General features: G+C 31.7%; 1 protein-coding gene across 1 annotated transcript in view; it reads right to left on the bottom strand.

Annotated features, from left to right (window-relative positions):
- Positions 1–394: 394 nt before the first annotated feature.
- The window catches only part of LOC143044346 (substance-P receptor-like), a 36,528-nt gene continuing 15,511 nt past the window's right edge, over positions 395–21,411 (bottom strand). Inside the window, exons 2-4 of the mRNA XM_076216292.1 lie at positions 8,293–8,396; positions 7,987–8,077; positions 395–1,457 (exon numbers count right to left, since the gene is read on the bottom strand). Coding sequence (XP_076072407.1) covers positions 1,302–1,457; positions 7,987–8,077; positions 8,293–8,396 — 351 coding nt within the window. The 3' untranslated portion in view covers positions 395–1,301. The remainder of the gene's footprint in view (positions 1,458–7,986; positions 8,078–8,292; positions 8,397–21,411) is intronic.

Genomic DNA, 21,411 nt, shown 5'->3' on the forward strand with positions numbered 1-21,411 from the left:
GAACGCATTTCTCACCATAAAATACAACTTTAAAGGTTCTTTTCCCTCTAATATTAGTTACAAATCAGAGGAATAAGTTGTTTACCAATTTTCACATTACATTTAACTAATCATAACAGGCACAATTTCAACCAACATCGTAAGACACCATTTGCATTTATACAAACAGTTGAGAATCATTAACTTTCCTTTACAACAAAATAAAACTTGTTTTCATATTTTATTTTATGTAGGAGATATATCACCATTTATTGTTATTATAAGTATTCCAGATGTACGGTTAATAATAACATGAATTTGTGCTAATGTTCAAATGAAATTGAACTATCACTTTGGTTCTCCCGTGTAATAAGCAATCAATATGCCTTGCTTAATCAAAACAAAATGTAAAGAGTTCTGATATTTTCTAAATTTATTGTTTGAATAAATGTGATGTATCTACTTACAATCATAACATATATTTCAACTGATTATGGTAACTAAATCAAGACAATATAGAACTCGTCAATATTACTGGCTGTAAACTGATGGTCTCGAAATATGCACGGTGGCAGTGCTTCTATACGGACATGAATAGTAACATACCTTACTTTAGTTCTCAATAGAAAACACACAAATCATGTCATACTCCTAAGAAGCTAAATACTGATACAAAAGTAGGGAAAGTTCAAAGATGTTAGTCAAAGTCCTCACTAACAGAAGAAAAGCCCATCATGAATAGTAATTAAAGGAAACCAAAGACAAACAACAATCTACGGATTAAGAATAGACAACTACATCTTTAACTACGCCCTCATTGAAATCGAAAGTGGAATTTGTTGTTCAAATTTGTAAACAAGTTCTTATAACTTTTTTTGTGTAGTTATTGCCTTTTTTGGTTAATTTTCTAAATAAAAGGAAACTGTTCAATTATTACACTTCACAGAGAAACCGAAACCAACAGCAAAGTCATGGACGACAACATCGACGATGATGATGATGATGATGATGATGATGAGGAGGAGGATTATGTTAACAAACAGATGACGGTTATAGTGATAATACTGATGGTAATTATACAATGTTATATGAAGACGAAGATACATAAAATTATCAAAAAGTTAAAACAACATACCTGGATTCATAGTTAAAAATATTGGAATAAAAAAAAAAAAAAAACATATCGGAAAATAATGTTTTCCTGATTATTGTATCAACATAGTATATATTATAGAGATAATGGTTATGTCTGGGTCACAGTCGTTTCACATGTATTTTTACAAATTATTTTACAAATGTCTGCATTTGTTTTACTATTTTAACTAAGGCTTTGAAAACGTTCGAAGACTTCTTGAACTATTTCCTCGAATTGCCATTTCTGTGTAACAACTTCGTTGTCCAATTGAATTCTTTCGATACTGCTTACAACAGCAGGCACATGTTGTCAACAAATTCTTGAATTCCTTTTTAAACTTTTCCTGCATAAGAAAAAAAGCTATAACCACCCGTAAATATTTGCAAAATTGTAAGCCACCTTTTCATTCTTCGCTATATTTTTATGTACCTGTAATATTTATGTAGGTAACGTTATACAACACAGTGAGTATGTTATCCATTAAATTTGTTCAAAAACTCCAATGTGATCCATCAGATTGTAAAATGAGACTTTTTGAAAGCTGTTCGACAAGACAGTTAAAACAACCCATGATAAGCGATAAGTGTAAAAATGTTGAGGTAAGGTATCATTACAAATAAGTGGACTTTCAACCAAGGGTAAAGAGAAGCAGTAGTAAGCTATTATAGACCACCATACATCTCTCTTCAATAAGAAAACACAGGACTTATAATCAATTAAAAAGGGGTGCGACATGATTTTTTTTGAAGAACTGTGAGGTGTTTGTGTTAATTATGATCAAGGATAAGTACATAAAATATACTCAAGACAATCACAAATATAAGAGTAGATTTACCATTCTTAATAGGCCCTAGTTTGTAATGACATTCCAAAATGTTGAAGAATGTGTTTTCTTCTTATTACGCTCTAGTTTAAAATGACATACACACATGTTAGAGTAGATATGATGTTTTTATAAAGCCCTAGTTTGTAGTTAAATTCAGAAATATGAACATGATTAAAGAATCTACAACTTTCTAATTACGCCTTAGCTGGTATTGACATTCACACATATTAGAGTATATATATCGTTCTTATCATTCCCTAATTTGTAATGACATCCTTAAATGTAAAAATAAGATATATCGTTCTTATAAAGCCCTAGTTTGTAGTTCAATTAAGAAATATTAAAATGATTAAAGAATATACATCGTTCTTATTACGCCTTAGCTGGTTTTGACGTTCACAAATATCAGAGTATATATATCGTTGTCATTACGCCCTTGTTTGCAATGACATCCACTAATGTAAAGATAAGACTTATCGCTCTTATTACGCCCTAGATTATGATGTGAATATTTTAAGTTTTAATTTCTAGGTTTACGTGTTCTAATCTTGGCCTAAATTTACAAGGAAAGGGGCATATAATATTTGTAAATGTCTTTTAAAATCATTTATATTGGAACCCGTTTCACTTCCGTTATTATTTGTTTTTCTTTTCTTTCAGCTATTAAACATAACAAACATCATATCACTTCTGAGGAAACATTTATGTTTTCATTATTTATTTAGGGACAGGTATCGTTTAGAATACTACAAAACCAATAAAGAAATTGACGTCGATGATTTTCTAAATGCACACAATTATTGTGTACTAAACTAGTCAAACCAAGGTGACTCGATATGCACGTAAAGCAATACATGTGCAATAAATGAAATTACCTAATAAGAAGTTGGTGCATTTTACAGTAATAAACATGATTATTCGTTTGATTATAGTAATAATTTTCAATTATTGATGTAATTAAACGTGTATATCAATAATATTTTTATCAAGACAATATTATTTTAAGAATATCACAGGAAGATCGAATTGTTCAGTTAGTACTGAAACAGCTAAACTCTTTTCCTGCGCTAATATATATCGTAAAAATCTATTTTCATATGTGCAATTTATATAAAAATAATAACCCTTCCTATACAGTTGGGTGTAGATCAAGCATTACATAAAGTAAACGCAAGTTAACGCCGCGTGCACATATTTCGTTAGTTAACTTCATGTTTCCCGTTTTCTATATTTACGTTAGCACGGTCAAAATTGAAATTTCTAATATCTACCCGTGTAGACGGGCGTTTACTCTGTGTCCGTTTAGTCAGTAGTTACCTGGCTTTTACGTCAAAATTCTTCAAATTTATTTTTACTTGCACTTAAAAGTAAACGGGCGTTTACTACAGATTTTACAAGTGTATTTTTACTTGCACTTGAAATTATACGCACGTTTACTTTTCGCGTTAACTGATTGCGGTATTTAGAAATAAACTTCAAGTTCATTTGTACATTTTTTTTTATAAAAACGACTTTTAGTCTAATATTTTACGTATATAATCGTATATGTGTTTAAAATCAGAACAATTCAAAAAATTTCATTAAATTACACAAAATCAGTTTCTATAACTTTACTGATTAGTAGATATTCTATATTTCCTTTTCAAAAGTTAAATGTACAAATATCTAGGCGGAAAGAAAGCTTATCCAAAACATCGGAAAAATAATTTTATATGATGGGATATAAACATCATGGTTTACGTTGCTTCGTTCCCCATTTTTAACTGTCTCTTCAAATTCCTTACTATAACTTGGTGCATTTAATACATTATTTTAATCGAATTTCACCTTGTTTGCCTTGTATTTACATGATTTAAGCTTCTTTTTGACAAATTATCAAACGAAAATTGTACAGTGTATTGAAAGGGATATTAATAAAGTGTAACATAAGTATGTACATTTGTACCAACTCGTCAATTTGAAATTTCAAATATTGCTATCCTTTGTATTATACAATCTATCCTGACATGACAATATAACTCATTTACTATGCGGCTATGTAGATTTACATAATAAAGTGCTAATATGGTCAGTTGTGGTTGTTGCGGACAAATCATTTCATTATACGAGTCAGTCTGAAGTAAGAAAACTACTGAATTTTGTTTACAATTCAATATTTTGAATAAAAAAGTACATGCTGGCACTCTAAATTGATGTGAACATTTTTTTTAGTCATTATGTTCCAATATTGCTAATTTTATTTCATACAATCCATCCTGACATTATAATAAAACTCATTTACTATGCAGCTATATATATTTACATAATAAAGTGCTAATATGGTCAGTTTTTGTTGTTGCGGACAAATAATGTCATTATACGAGTCAGTCTGAGGTAAGAAAACTACCGAAATTTGTTTTCTGATTCAATAATTTAAATAAAAAGAGGTCACCCTGGTTCCAAAATTGCTCTCAATTGTATTATACGGACTATTATGACATAACAATATATCTAAATTACTACTATATAAATAACTTGATAAAGTGTAAATATGGTCAGTTTTGGTTAATGAGATCAAATAATTTTGTTTTACGAGTCCGTCTGTCTAAGATGAGAAAACTGTTTGATTTTGTGGATGATTTAATTATTTCAAGAAACATACTTGAACTATTTATTTGTGAAGAAATAGAAATTTACTATAATTTATAATTTTCAATTAATTACAGATGTGTGATAACATTTTTAATTAACTTTTATGTCTACTGCAATTTCGAAGCTAATGCACAGTTAACGCGACGTTAACAGGAAGTGCACGCGAGTAAACGCCGCGTTAACTTTTTCGGTCCGTCTACATCATGTACATGTAATGCTTGGTCTGCACCCAATTGTACCTTCTAACATTTTTTTTAACACAGATACATGTAAGTTAAAACATATTTCTGATTTCCAAAAGTTTTATCTATGTATCTATAAGAACTGATTGAAATGTATAAATGCAGTTTAAGGCATGATCTCGTTTGCAGAAACTCGGTCTTCTCCTTTAACAACTCATGTGATTCCTTTAGTTGTTGATGGTAACCTGTATTCTTTTTATTCGATTAAAATCATATAAAAATCAAGTACAACTGCTACCAGAATTTCATTTCTGACTCAGCTTTATGTAGAGTTATGAGAACAAATTACTGAAACCGGCCACGTCCACTTGTATTTGTAGTATTCCATTTTTATCCGTATGATGAGTTAAGCCTTTAACAAACTGATTTGTATGGTTTGTTCTTACGTTGTACTGTTACACCAATGTCCCAGGTTAGGTGGAGGGTTTGGATCCCACTAACATTATCTATGTATGTGCCTGTCTCAAGCCAAGACCCTGTAATTCAGTGGTTGTCAATTGTTTGTGTGTTACATATTTGTTTGAAGTTTATTTTTCTAAAGAAATAAGGTCGTTAGTTTTCTTGTTTTACATTGTTATTTCGGGGTCTTTTATACCTGACTATGAGGTATTGGCTTTGAAGGCCGAACGGAAACCTGTTATTGTTAATTTCTATGTTATTTTGGTTTCTTGTTGAAAGTAGTCTCATTGGCAATCATACCACATCTTCTTTTTTTACACATTATATTCAAAGTATGAATGGTTGACCGATATGATATGTCTGTGTTTCAAAATATCTTTGGAAAGCAAAAACATTGTTTAGTTGGAAGGAGCATCTACAGCCAAGTGGTCTACGTAGTCGAACTACTGTATCATTAGGATTCCAACACTAAGGTTTTGAATATATACAAGTAGATATGGTACGCGTGCCAAGGAGAATGTGAGTTTGAATTCCGCAAATTGTTAGGTCACCGGACTCAAAATTCGTTTGATAAGGACTATAACTTTTCTAACCAAAGGTCATTGCTTCTCGCCATGCCCTTTGGCGTCCAATAAAAAAAAAACTCAGAAAAATAGTGATGGGAGTGACTTTGATTCAATTATACTATTGACTAATCCATTTAGAAAATTATCATTTGCTTCTTTTTGTCGATTTTGACATTTTGACTAAGGAAGGAATCTTATGTTTGGAGCATGTTTGTTTCTCTAAGTTTCAGTAAATTTTCAGGATCAGTGCGGAATGTCATTGATAATATTCGCCTACAATATATAGCATTATTGAAACCGGTTGTGGTGAAGCGTAATGGGAGTTTCTATAATTAGTTGAAGATTTGAAATGTAATTGATATGTGATTACAAAAAATATTGTATTTTACATTTATGTTTTTTTCATTTAAGCTTGCTCTTTTTGCATAAGTAAATGAAAACCACATTGTTATGCACTTGGCTACTCCGAAGATATGGCAGATATATAAGAGCTTTTATGATTACATATTTTTTTTTCATTTCAATTGAATCGGTCGGCATGTTAGTCATTGGTTGCAGGGAACGATGTTGCTGTCATTAAAATAAACTGCTTCCAGTAATTAACGGAAATTTCAAAGTTCAAAAGAAAAATCAACTGATTGACATTTGAGATCAATAGATGTAAACACACTATGCATCCTTTACTGATGAAATTCAAACGTCCTGAAACAATAATCAGGCCGAAGGATTTATATAATGTCATGATATCTGTACTTAATTTCTATCACATCGATCTTCATGGAATTAATTGGTTGAAGGGAATAAAAATAAGTGCTTTCATTCTGTAGTTTTGTGACAGTAGTAACCGATGTCCGATCAGAAAAAGGAAATGTGGTATTATTATTAATGTGACGATTGTCCATAACGGTTTAGCTGAAGAGGAAGTAATCCTTTATAAACCTCCGCACGGCATCAAACGATAAAAAATACCGCTTAGTCGGCATTAATAGGTCAAGACGAACAATATTAAACAATTCATTTAAGAAAATAGACTGCTAATTTAGATCAAAACAGTTTGTAAAAAGCAATAATGACAGATCTAGACACGAACAACCACAAACCACTGACCTACATGCTACTGACTTTGGTCAGGTTCATACAAAATATGTTTTTGTGCGCGTTCATTCATTCTCTAACATTGGACAGTGGTGCATCAGCACAGTATAAGAACAAACTATGAAGATTTGAAAGACGCGTCACTCATCAGATTGACACAAAGGAAAAAAAATCAAAAATACAGAACTCCAAGAAAAATTTAAAACAGAAAGTCAGTAATCAAAAGGAAAAGTCAAATGCTTAAACATGTCAAACGAATAGAATCCTTGATAATTAAAACACATACAGAACGTGGTAGGGTATATAACTTTTCCAAATGTATAATATAAAAAAGACACTAATTACATAATTATTTGAGAGTAATCACACGAAATGACATTAACAACGGTTTATGTTGTTGAACTTATCAATCAAATGGAATTAATCCAGTGATACTTAGTTTAACCATGCAATGTAATTCACAACAGTACAGAACAAGTCTGTTATTATATGGGCACAAATGGTGGCCAAAGTAGTACATACACTCTGTCGATACATTTTCTTGCTACAACGTACATATCAAACGGTTTAGAAAAAGAACACAAGTCAAATTCGTGTCCTTTACTTTCAATATTTGGTCTATGATTTAAGGCCTTGCAATTCGTTACCTCAAGATAAGAAATTTTTGATAATGCAATATCAATTTATCCAACATAAATAATAACGCCGTTGAATACCCTGTCAAATTACAAGAAAACCGCAACAGACAAGACTCAACAGAATTGAAACAATTGTTTCCAAAATTAAGCTTTAAACTAAATGAATTTGAGAATCGCAACAAAGAAAGTGTCAAAAGGACAACAACACGACCAAAGAGTAGAAAACAGCCAAAGGCCATCAATAGATCTTAAACACAAACGTAGGTGGGTTTTATGATAGTACTTCCGTTTCCTCTTTTAACTCCCGTAGTGCTTTCCTTTTAAAAGACCAATCATCTTATGATCAATGCACACTAGTAGTTAATTACCATAATTTTTCCACTGAGCGTCTGCTGAACTTTGCATACTACAACGGAATAAAAGGACTATTTAGGAACAACAGACTTGTACATATATATAAAGTAAAAACACTCACGTTTAGTAATCCGTAAATAAATGGATTATAACAAGCATTGCTCATCGCTAGCCAATTGGAGCAAAGCCAAATGATCTTGATGTATTCAAATCTACAAAACAAAACATTACAACTCATGGGTATTAAATGTAGTTTCTTATATGAAAGTTATGTTCAATTCATTTTTGAGAAATGTTCATAAAATGTTTTTATATACAAGTATCTGCGAAGAAATATTTGTTACATTTTTTAATGACATATCTATGAGTCTGAAATCAAGTTGTGATTTTACTCTTTAACATGTAAATGTACATTAGACATACTTACTTGTTTACTTTGTCCTTGTATACAACTAACAGTAAGTTGTAGATCTGAACAGGTAGCCAACAAAAAGCAAATAAACATACCACTATAATAAGCATCTTTACGACCTACAATAAATATGTAAAGTATGTCTTAATTGCAATAAAGACAAAATTAACAAATTTTAACCCCGCCACATTATTTATGTATGTGTCTGTCCCAAGTCAGGAGCCTGTAATTCAGTTGTTGTCGTTTGTTTATGTGTTACATATTTGTTTTTCGTTCATTTTTTACATAAATAAGGCCGTTAGTTTTCTCGTTTGAATTTTTTTACATTGTCTTATCGGGGCCTTTTATAGCTCACTATGCGGTATGGGCTTTGCTCATTGTTGAAGGCCGTACGGTGACCTATAGTTGTTACTGTATGTGTCATTTTGGTCTTTTGTGGATAGTTGTCTCATTGGCAATCATACCACATCTTCTTTTTTATAAATCACAAAATATGGTTTTATTAATCAACATTTTTTTTATTTTTGTAAGCATTCTTTTTACTTTTAGTTATGCATCATTTTTTGTTAAATTATTGAACATGTTGTAAGGCAATTGTTGAAGTTGTCTATCACGTTGTTCTTGTAAGGGACGACAGCATAAGATCGATGTAGGATAAAAAACTTAAATCAAAAAGTCAGTGAAAAAACTATATGAATTAAGTTTTTTATCCTACATTGAACTTTTGATGTCGTCCCTAAATGTATGTCTAGTACATATCTTGCAAATAATAATCAATCTTCAAAATACTACAACAATTTTATTTTTCGACATATAATAAGGAAATCGATTCATTTAAACTCAATTATTGACAGATTATATAGGGATATGAGCATGCAATTACTGAAACCAACTTATTTTTGCGAATGCTTTCCCTCTCATTTGGAGATTTTTTTTATCCTTTTCGAAGCGATTTGAATTTGCGATTTTCGAATTGACTAGATGTAATTAGATAATGAAAGATTTTTTTCGCAACCATTTACATTCGCGGTATTGTTCTACTTGCAAAAGTCGCAAAAACAAATGACTCGCGAAAATGAGATGTGTTTTTCAGTACGCAAAGATAATCATATGCAAGAAAAAAAAAGAAAAAAAAGTCGTGCCTTTGTTGCATAAAATATCAAATTGTACCATTATGTTGGCAGCAAATGCGCATTTTGACAATCAATGCAGCAGTGATGCTCTGGACCAAAAATATTTGAAAATTCAGAGATTATTGAAAGGTTTAGAGCTATAAACCAAAAAAGACACACGTTTAGCAAAATTCGGTTAAGAAACCAGAGCATTGCAGGGGGTGATACATTCTTTAATTTCAAATAGTGTCCAAAATTGGGTAACAGCAAATTTCAAAAATTTTTGTCTTTTCATTTATTGGAAAAGCATGACCTTGTGAACTGTCAGTGTATTAGTATCAACAGAATATAGGTGTATCTGTTCGTCTTTGTTTGTAATGAAAATAAAATGCTCTTCTCAGTTTCCTTCCGACACAAATTAGGAGATAACTGTATTGTATTTTAGGATTGTCCTTCGTAAAACATAGATTTTAATGTCGCAAATTGAGTTTACCTAGCGACATTTCTTTTTTTATTTGCCCTAAGTATAATGATGTAAGACAGATCCTTCTTGATTCCATTTACTCAATTGTTGATAATGTTGACATAAATATTGAATTACTACTTTTTGGAAACGAATTATTTTCATATGATATGAATATTGCTATTTTTAAATCTGTTCAAAAATATATTAGTGACACTCAACATTTGTTTGAAACTTACTTAATTTTTGTTTCATCTAGTTTTATTTTTTATTTTTTTCTACACTCGTATTCACTGGCCAGGAGGTAATTGTTCGTATTCACTTGCCAGGAGGCAATTGTTCGTATTCACTGGCTAGGAGGTTATTGTTCGTATTCACCGGCCAGGAGGCAATTGTTCGTATGCACTGGCCATCAGGTAATTGTTCGTATTAATTTGCCAGGAGGTTATTGTTCGTATTCACTGGCAAAGAGGTTATTGTTTGTTTTCACAGTCAAGGAGGTAATTGTTCGCATTCACTGGCCAAGAGATTATTGTTCGGTTCCCAGGCCAGGAGGTAATTGTTCGTATTCACTGGTCAGGAGGTAATTGTTCGTATTCATTGTTCAGGAGGTTATTGTTCGTATTCACTGGCAAGGAGGTTATTGTTTGTTTTCACCGGCCAGGAGGTAACTGTTCGTATTCACTGGTCAGGAGGTAATTGTTCGTATTCATTGTTCAGGAGGTTATTGTTCGTATTCACTGGCAAGGAAGTAATTGTTTGTATTCGCTGGCAAGGAGGTAATTGTTTGTATTCGCTGGCAAGAGGTTAATGCCTTTTTTTACACTGCTTGTTTATATTGATAGTCAAATCAAAATGATTGCCTGTATTCACTTGTTATGAGATCATTAGTCGTATTCACTCGCCAGGAGATCATTCTAAAGAAGATTTATTATAATTTATTATTACATTTTGTAATTACCCAGGAACATATTGTGGTCTTAGATATTATGATACAAAAAAGAAAAAAAAATTGTCACTTCGTGTACTTTGGATATATAATTTCTGCAATGCTATTTGAAATCAAGTTTTCTTTTTCCATTAGTACGGACATCTCAATTAGGAGTAAGTGGGTTATTGAATCAAAGCCGTTTGCATAGACTAATTATAATAACAAACAACACGAACAGGAAAAAAAAAATTTCCAGTAATATGTTACTAATGACAGCTTATTGCTTTACGGAAAGTCGTTTTCAGAAAGTTCTAAGATACATTACATTTTCACAACAAGTTGTATTGATAACGTAACCATGATGTGTTTATTGAAATCTGAATAAATGAGTATTGTTAAAAATGATAAAAATTAGAATTTATTTTCTGTTGATGTACATATGGTGATGACGACAAAATCATTATGAAAACTGCTATCTGGTATAAGTTACACACAATGAATTACAGTTGAATACATTTAAACATGACTTCGTCAGTACATTATGTTAAGCTTGAAATATTTTTTTCTCTACGTTTTGGGTTGTATTTTTTTTTTTGATAACTAATTGTCAAGTGTGTATCTTAATTGAAACTGTACATGAAGCACAGTTAACTTGATTCTTGACAGACCGTAGATATACATTCTAGTTATATTCAGGGTACATTGTAGTAGTCTTGAAAAAAAATAAAATGCGAAAGACATGTGTTCTGTTAAATGTAATGTTAAACACTAATCAATTGATTTAATTTCCATTGAAATCAGTCGCTCACTGTGCTACATTCAATAAACGCAACGTACCTATTTTTATTTTAATCTAAATTAGTCTTACAAAAGGTTCATCTTAAAATCAATTGGAATATGATTAACGTAACACATTAACATTTATTTACGTTTTACGGAATTGTACATTATAAAGAGACAACAATCTTGAAACAAGAGCACCAAAGACGTCATAAGAAGTTATTGAATATAAAACATATAAATCCCGTCTCAAATCGACAGTGATTGACAAGTTATATTTTTCAAATTCTGTTGAATATATATTAATCTTAATGTTAATACTTGTAATGCTTTTTTCAAGCTTAAACATAAATGAATTATCAGCTAGACCTCGTACAGAAAATGCTGTTTGAATCGTTTATGAGAGCTTAACTCTCCCATCACATGCGATACTGGTCATGAGGGGAGATACACACAACATGATAACAACAAATAATCACTTGGGGAAGACTATCAAATGTGTTGTTGCATTTTTCTGTTGTTTATGACTTTTTATTTGTTTTCGGTTTGGTTTAATATATATCGATGAATTACATGAATTAGGAATGTTTTTTTTTATTTTCTGGGTCAAAATATTGAAACGAGTGTTTATGTTTGTTATCAATATAAAAATGGAGGATTTCGTATGTTTTTTTATGATCTCTAGACAAGAGAACAAACAGACAGAAAAATTATTAACAATAGGTCACAGTACAGCTTTCAACCATTAGTTAAACCCATTCCACATAGTCAGCTTTAGCTACAAACTGCACAGAAATGACAATATTAACCCATATTAAAGTTCTTTATAAATTTAAAGTTATATTGAATAAAAACATTCAAAACAGACATTTATTTCATTCCTTTTGTTTTAAACTTGTTAAAACATTGTTTTTATAATCTAATTTGTTTTTTTTTTCTTTGTTAACAATGTAAATACTACATTCTACTAATGGGGAAACAGGTCGACTAGCTGTTTGAGACATATAGGTTTATATGGTGGGGATTATGTCGATTTTGTTCAGACTAGAATTATCATTTAAACCAGACTGTCATGAATACATTTATATCTTTATCTTTTTTTTATTAAAATATGTCTGCTTCATTCCAAATAATCTATGACCATGAATTATGATGTAAAATAATAAAATTAGATTGAATTAAATTCGTTTATTTTGTCGTATCAACGATAAAATGAAGATTTTAGATTGATAGTGTGAAATTACAATTTAAATTACTGGTTTAAAGTAATTACAACAATTTTGTGCCAAATGCTTGTTATTGACATTATATAACTTAATATGTAGTGTTTATTTATAAACACCAGAACAAACGCATGCAATATATTTGAAGAATTTGCTAATGAATCCAAACTCATTATAAATACCAGGACTGGACATTTTGTAAAAGACTCATCAGTGACGCTCGAATAAAAAAAGTTAAAAAGGCTGACAAAGTATGAAATTGAAGAGCATTAAATGTAAGAACTTATGTAGGCAAAATTTAAAGTAAGCAGTTTTAAAACCCAGCAATTAAGATAATGATACATACAGGTGGTATTCGGAAAAAAAATATGAAATCCCCACGAAGAAAGATATTTGATGACTCAAAACAACACTGTCGCATTTTGAAATGTGAGACCAAAGGCTGCAAAACTTTTAATAACTGTTAATAACAGATGCTGAATTCACTAGCAATTTAACTAAGAAGTTATATTTTACAACAAGTTGCGATGATCTGAATTGTAAATCGATTAATGTCGTCTACGGATTAGAGTGCAACCTTTGCGGATTGCTATACGTCGGTGAAACGAAAGGAAGGCTAAACAAACGGACGAGCGGTCATATATCAGACATTAACCGTAATGCTAACGACATTCTTTACCAGCATTTCAATCAGCCCGATCATTCCATCGTTTCTATGACAGTACGCATTATCAAAAAAATATACCACAGTTCTAACAATCCTAATCTTGCAACGCCTCTCCGTAGACAAAAAGAGAACTACTGGATTAGACAATTGGGAACTGCGACACCATATGGCAATGACAAAATTGATGGTATAGGTATTCTATCAAGTCCTTCGTGTAGCTCGATGAATGTGATGAATATTTTCAACTCTACTCCTCAACGTATACAAAAGCCGTTAGGTATTCATCACATTTGCACAAAACTTAATTCATTGCTGCTTTCAAAACTTTTCATTCTCTGTTCAATTTATGTTTGGAAACCAATGTTACAAACCCTCATTCAAACCAATACAAACAAACAGCTATAATTTCGGATATTGCAAGTCAACTTAAGAAATATCCTTCATCATAAATTAGTTCAATCGAAAAATACCTCCTTATTTCAAAGACCAGTCTGAACCAATCATTTCTAATACTTATACCAAATCTATTCCAACTAAAATTTTCAATTACAAACACGTTTTGCAGGATCTCAGTATAAACAACTTCAAGTCTAAACCTCTTGATTGCACTTGTGCTAGTTCCCATTTCACATATACCCCGCTGGCCACGTTATTACTAGTGACCTCAACATTGTTAATAACACTCCCCTACGAAATGTGTTATCGAAAGGTCCCAAATATCGTGAGCCGAAATCCATCAATTGGAAATACAACAAACAAATTGTGATTGATTCAGTCGAAGATTATGCCAGGCAATGGGCTAAGCGTGAGAAGGAAGACGTAGACACTCTTTCCGAATATATTAAGGCAGTGAGGTCGTTGATAGAAATCAGAATTAAGAAACTGAATTGGTCTATCAATGCCCATAATAGGTCAATCTTTAAAGACCCTTATGTTGCAAAACACTTATCCTATCTTCATGACAAATATGGTGTTGTCCCTGCAGATAAAGCCCCAAACAGCATCGTTTTTGTGTGTAAAACACATTACATTATAAACTAGATATTGACAATTCAATTTGAAACCAAACATATACTCTGACAACACTTACATGTACCAAAGAGGAAATTCTGGATAAACATATGTTCCTTTGGGATTTTAACCAAAGATGATGAACTGGATCTTCCATCACTGTATTGGATACCTTAACTACATAAGTGTCCTTACAAACAACGGTATATTGCTGGGTCTTTCAAGTGCTCCACGCAACCTCTTTCTAAATTATTAACATCTATTTTATCAGCAATCAAAGACGGGATTCAAAGTTATTGTGAAACTGCCTATTCTAAAGGTGGCGTGAATCAGATGTGGATACTTCCAAAGATCTTTTAGAGTACATACAATCTAATTCTCTTTCATCTTGTAATAGTATTAAAACTTTTGACTTTCTACACTTTATACAATTATTCAACATTTCAAACTAAAAGACAAATTGAAAGAGTTGGTTTTCATAAAAAAAGAATGGCGAACGAAGATACAAGAATCTTGTCTTAGGAAGGGATAAATCCTACTTTCTAAAGGATCACTCGGATTCAAACAAAAAATTCTCTTAAACTGACAATATCAAGATGCATGATTTCTTGATTGACAACATATTTGCTACGTTCGGAGGACGTGTTTTTCAACAGACTATCGGCATTCTAATGGGAACGAATTGTGCCCCCTTCTTGCCGACTTTTTTCTTTATTATTATGAGGCTGAATTCATACAAGAACTTCTTAAGAAGAAGGATAAGAGGTTAGAAATATCCTTTAACTCTACTTTCCGCTATATAGATGATGTTCTTTCACTAAATAATTCAAAATTTGATGACTATGTGGAACGCATCTATCCCATTGAGCTAGAGATAAAGGATACAACAGATACAGTTAAGTCGGTCTCATATCTTGACTGACATCGAGAAATTGACAATGAGGGTCGATTGAAAACAAAACTTAACGACAAAAGAGATGATTTCAGCTTTCCAATTGTGAACTTTCCATTTCTAAGCAGCAGCAGCACTTGCATACGGTGTATATATCTCCCAATTGATACGATATTCCCTTGCTTGCATTTCCTATCATGATTTTCTTGATAGAGGGTTGTTGCTCACAAGGAAGCTATTAAATCAAGATTTCCAAATGGTGAAGTTGACATCATCTCTTCGCAAATTTTACGGACGCCATCACGAGTTGGTTGACCCTTATGGAATAACTGTTTCACAAATGATATCGGATATGTTACTTACATGTACATCGTAACTCCAATCCCCTTCCCTTTCATAAACGTGACCTACCGAATAAGGCTATTTACCGGATTTGATATCTCATAAGTAACACGACGGGTGCCACGTGTGGAGCAGGATCTGCCTACCCTTCCGGATCACCTGAGATCACCCCTAGTTTTTGTTGGGGTTCGTGTTGTTTATTCTTTAGTTTTCTATGTTGTGTCATGTGTACTATTGTTTGTCTGTTTGTCCTTTTCATTTGTAGCCATGGTGTTGTCAGTTTATTTTCGATTTATGAGTTTGACTGTCCCTCTGATATCTTTCTTCCCTCTTTTATGCTATTTCTAGAAGATAGCGAAATCAATATGCGCAATTATTCTTTCCGTGTTTTCATGCCTTGTTTGCAGGTCTAAGGATAATACTTTTCAGAATTTTCAATAATATGATAAATAACTCAAGGTATATTGAAATTAAAACCGCCATCTTCATATTTTGGATTGTACTAGAAGTACACAATCGGTTTAGTTCTTTGCTTAAATCTGCAAATTATGAGACATATTTGCAATTACGAAGTTAAGTGATTTATGGGCACACTACAGAGTATTTAAAAAAATTATTTTAGAATTCTTAAAGCATATTATAAAACCTACCTTCTCATATTTTATTTTAAGATTCTTCCTTATGGAATAAATTTTATTAAAGAAGGTGTTGTATTCATGCAATTTATGCAACTTAGCACGACTACATGTAATAGATCGAAAAAGACCTTGGTGACACAAACGTTTTATCATATGTTTGAAAAAAGGACGATCAAATCTTTATATAGCAAATTATAAGAAAAATGTATCGGAAGAATTGTATACTGATGATCCAGCCTAACCAATTGTAAATGATACAGATTTTTTCAACTTTAACATCAACGAACCTTTCAAATCATCTACATACGGAGTATTTATCTCCCAACTTATACGATATTCCCAGTCTTGTATTTTCTATTATGGTTCCTTGATAAAGGGTTGCTGCTTTCACAAGAAAGCTGTTAAACCAAGATTTCCAAAGGGCGAAGTTGAAACAATCCCTTCATTTTATTAAGGGACGTCATCACCGTAATGGATGATCGAATATAACTACAACCCAGCTACCTTTTAACGAATGTGACTTATCGAATTAGACTTATTACCGGGTTTATACTCAAATAAGCTTTACGACTAATGCCACATGTTGGTCAAGATCCGCTTACCCTTTCGGAGCACTAAATATCACCCCTAAATTGAGGTGGGGTTCATTCTGCTCATTCTCTACTTTTCTCTGTTGTATTTTATACACTATAGTTTGTCTTTTTGGTATTGTTACTTTTGAGCAATGACGTTGTCAGTTAGTTTTCAATTAATGAGTATGAGTGTCCCTTTGGTATATCTCACCTTTTTTGTGCAATAAATTGGTAATGACACATGGTCTTTTTTATATACAGCTCCCGTATGTGAAACTTGAACTGCAAATTTTCTAATTTTGGTCCTGCATACAACAGAAAAAATGGTTTAAGGAAAAAGAACATTTGCACAGAAAGCGTACAAAATCGTCCAACAAAATTCTCTTATTTGTTTAAAACATCCAAACTGTAATGCTGTTGACACATAATTTCAATGAAATACAACAAAAGGAATCCGAATCTGTATTTTGGAATACACGTAATTCGAATTTCTAACAATAACAAACCAAATGTCCTGAGAGATTTTTTTTATAGATAAAACATTTTTTACCTTGTACTGTGATTGCTTGCATAACATCTGGACGTCGGCTTATGGCCCAAGGAAGTTCGCAACTCAGTTTCAAAATAACAAGCCTTTTATTAGGGACTTATCGATTTGATTTTCCTATGAGTTCAGTATTTTAGAGATTCTACTTCTTTTTATAACTGTATTATTTATTGGTAGGGGATAAATAAAGGAACCAATAGAGTAAATATTAGATATAGGTCAATGTGCCTGTTTTCGAGATATTAGCTATTGAAATATTGGCGGTAAAAAGTTCTCTCTTGATTTTTCATAGCTTTATCATTGATAAGCATAAGTTCTCAAAAACTGTTCTAAAAAACAACAAAGATTTTATAACACTTATACAGATGGCTTATAGTTATACATGTAACAGTTATATTGAAAGAAAAATGAGGGTCAATGGGCATTTTTTAAGGCATTTAATAAAAATCCAGAGAAATCCGAAATTCAAACAAAATTTCCAAGACATGACATGCTAACATCATTAACCAGCATTTCAAATTTATCAATATTGAATTTAGTCAAAGTCCGTTTTCCCCACGTGTTCTACGTTGGCTAGTATGTAATTATGATATTCTACGTTATTGACACCCTTCAATTGTTCTCATTATGACTCAAGCATAGCAAAATTAAATTGTAAAACCATTGCCAGTGATCTTTTTTTTTATTTAAGCATTTATACACAGTAAAACACATCATGCTTGAGCTGCCACACATTTAAGCGTTAGGTTCTTTGATGTTTTCACTTCTAACGATAAGAAACTATCTCAGCGTTCACAGAAAAAATAAAAATAAAGGTTAATGTTAAATATTTTCTTTTTCTCGTGGATATTTATGTTAATTCCACTTAAACAGATGTTAAATATTTTACAGCATGATGAAGTGTGAAGTGTAAAGCAGTTTAATCTTTTAAGTGGAGACCATAATTACAAATGGTTAATAATGATATAAAAAATAAAAAGGCAACGAAACATGAGTTACAATCACTTCACATTTAATCAATAACAACCATCTTGTCAAAAACAATTACATTACATCCCTGAATATTCGGTCAGAATGAATGTTTACATTATTTAAAGAATAAACAATCGTTACATGAAAACTACTGCAAACGTATGCCGCCTTATTTATTTTCAATTGAGCGCAATGGAATAACCGTTTCACAAATGATATCGGATATGTTCCTTACGTCGTAACTACAATCCCCTTCCCTTTCATGAATGTGACCTACCGAATTAGACCATTTACCGGATCTGTTATCACATAAGCAACACGACGGGTGCCGCATGCGGAGCAGGATCTGCTTACCCTTCCGGAGCACCTGAGATCACCCCTAGTTTTTTGATGGGGTTCGTGTTGTTTATTCTTTAGTTTTCTATGTTGTGTCGTGTGTGCTGTTGTTTGTTTGTCTTTTTCATTTTTAGCCATGGCGTTGTCAGTTTGTTTTAGATTTATGAGTTTGACTTTCCCTTTGGTATCTTTCGTCCCTCTTTTATACTAAATAAGTTTCAGATCTTTCTATAGAACACACCATACTAAATCAGGATTTAATAAATGATAAACGCTCATTTCTTCCTAAGAGGATGCATATTTCTTATAGGTTGCATTTAGTAAAACAATTTTTTTATAAATTTAAAACCATTGAATACACTATTTGTAATAATTATAAAATTTCTTGCTATTTTTAACACAAGGGATACGCTATTAAATATCACGTATATATTTATAACAGTGAAATCTTTAGTTTTAGTTTTCAGTAGTTTGTTATAAAATAAAAGAATAAAAAAATCAACTGAAAATTGTTTTCTGGAACAACGAAGCGAAAAATAGCTAGTACTTAATACTTAATAATGCGGAGTTATGTCACTGCGTGTTATTTGACTTTTTGTTATTTTAGAAAGGAGCAAATTACCTCAAATGATTAATGTTTATATGTACTAAAATAGAAATGTATAACCCTGATTATGTGTCATACAAGTACGTTAAAAATGCTCAGATTTACTGTTTGCAAAAGTATGAATTATTCGAAATACAATGAAATACTTAATTTGTTTTTTTTATCCCAGGGCATACATAACCTTAGCCGTATTAGGCACAACCTTTTAGAATTGTGGGTCATCAATGCTAAACTTTGTGATTTTTCGGCTTTCTTGTATTTTTGTCCATCTGATGAGTTAAGTCTTTTTTAACTGATTTTATAGTTCGTTCTTATGTTGTACTGTTATACCACTGTCCCAGGTTAGGGGGAGGGTTTGGATCCCGCTAACATGTTTAATCCCGCCACATTATTTATGTATGTGTCTGTCCCAAGTCAGGAGCCTGTTATTCAGTGGTTGTCGTTTGTTTATGTGTTACATATTTGTTTTTCGTTCATTTTTTTTACATAAATAAGGCCGTTAGTTTTCTCGTTTGAATTGTTTTACATTGTCTTTATAGCCTTTTATAGCTCACTATGCGGTATGGGCTTTGCTAATTGTTGAAGGCCGTACGGTGACCTATAGTTGTTAATGTCTGTGTCATTTTGGTCTTTTGTGGATAGTTGTCTCATTGGCAATCATACCACATCTTCTTTTTTATAATTCCTAATCATTTCGATCTGAGCAATACTGATGAGTCTTATGTAGACAAAACGCCCGTCTGACGTTTCAAATTATAAGCCTGGTACCTATAATCACTATTTACACCACTGGGTCGCTTGCACTAATGGTGGACATTTTGTTCCCGATGATATCACTAGCCCTGTAGTCAGCATTTTGGTGTTGACATAAATATCAATTATATAGTAATTTTTATAAGTTTACTGTTTGCAAAAGTATGAATTATTCAAAATACTTATGATTTTCTTATTCCAGGCCATTTTGGCACATTTTGGGAGAAATTTGGGGTCATCAATGCTCTTCAATTTTATACTTGTTTGGCTTTCTAACTAATTTGATCTGAGCATCACGATAACACGTGGACAATCAAAATCAATTAGTTGAAGTTATTCATCAGTTGAACATTAACAACCTACTATTGTCTGCAAATAACACTTTTAAAAATGAATCAACTGATACGTAATGGTCATAAAATCTTGTTATATTATATAAAGTATTAAATTAGGCATATTAAGTCTGTAAACTGTCATTGTATTTTGATTTGAAGATTATTTATCCATTTTGTAGGTTCGTCTTTTTTATTGAAAAATGTAATCATGAATATGTCTTCAAACGGAAACAATTTAACTGCAACTTATTTTAAACTTGAAAAACAACAAGGTTGTTTTATTGCTTTAATGAGTTCCTTCCAGATATATTTGTACAAGAAATTGAACTGGCAGAAACCGCTCTACCTGATATTTCTTATTCAATCATACTAATCATGCTAATGTAGACGAGAAACTGAATTATTAATTGTTTTTCAGGATCGTCAGCTAATTTACAGTAATTGACAAATCTAAGATTTCGATATAAAACAAATTTTCGCTTATTGGCAGTCGTACTACATCTCCTTTCTTACATGTATATTTGTTCCCTTTTAAAAATGACTTGATTATAATACAACAACTACATAAACAAAGTTCACGAGGGATTCTGCCACCATACAACTTCATTTATTTATACAAAGTAGTAAATGATTATTGTTTGAAATGACTGTATTCAAACAAATCAGTTATCTGTTGAATCCCTAGACGAACAAGAGGTTGCACATTGAAAAACAGATGATTATAATAAGTATTGATACGAGTTTTATTTACATTGGAGAGTTTAAGATTAACCTGTTCTCGTTTAAAATTTCTAATAATTTGTAATTTCAGGTTTTTTAATGATTGCTATGGAATACGGATTTACCTCACTGTTGAAATCTTTTGATGACACATATTTGCTTACATTTCCCATCGTTTTTACTGACGGAAAGAAGTCTATTTACCTAGCTTTTAATACGTTAAATTATAACGC

Source organism: Mytilus galloprovincialis, chromosome 9 (assembly GCF_965363235.1).
Source record: "Mytilus galloprovincialis chromosome 9, xbMytGall1.hap1.1, whole genome shotgun sequence".
Lineage (NCBI taxonomy): Eukaryota > Metazoa > Mollusca > Bivalvia > Mytilida > Mytilidae > Mytilus > Mytilus galloprovincialis.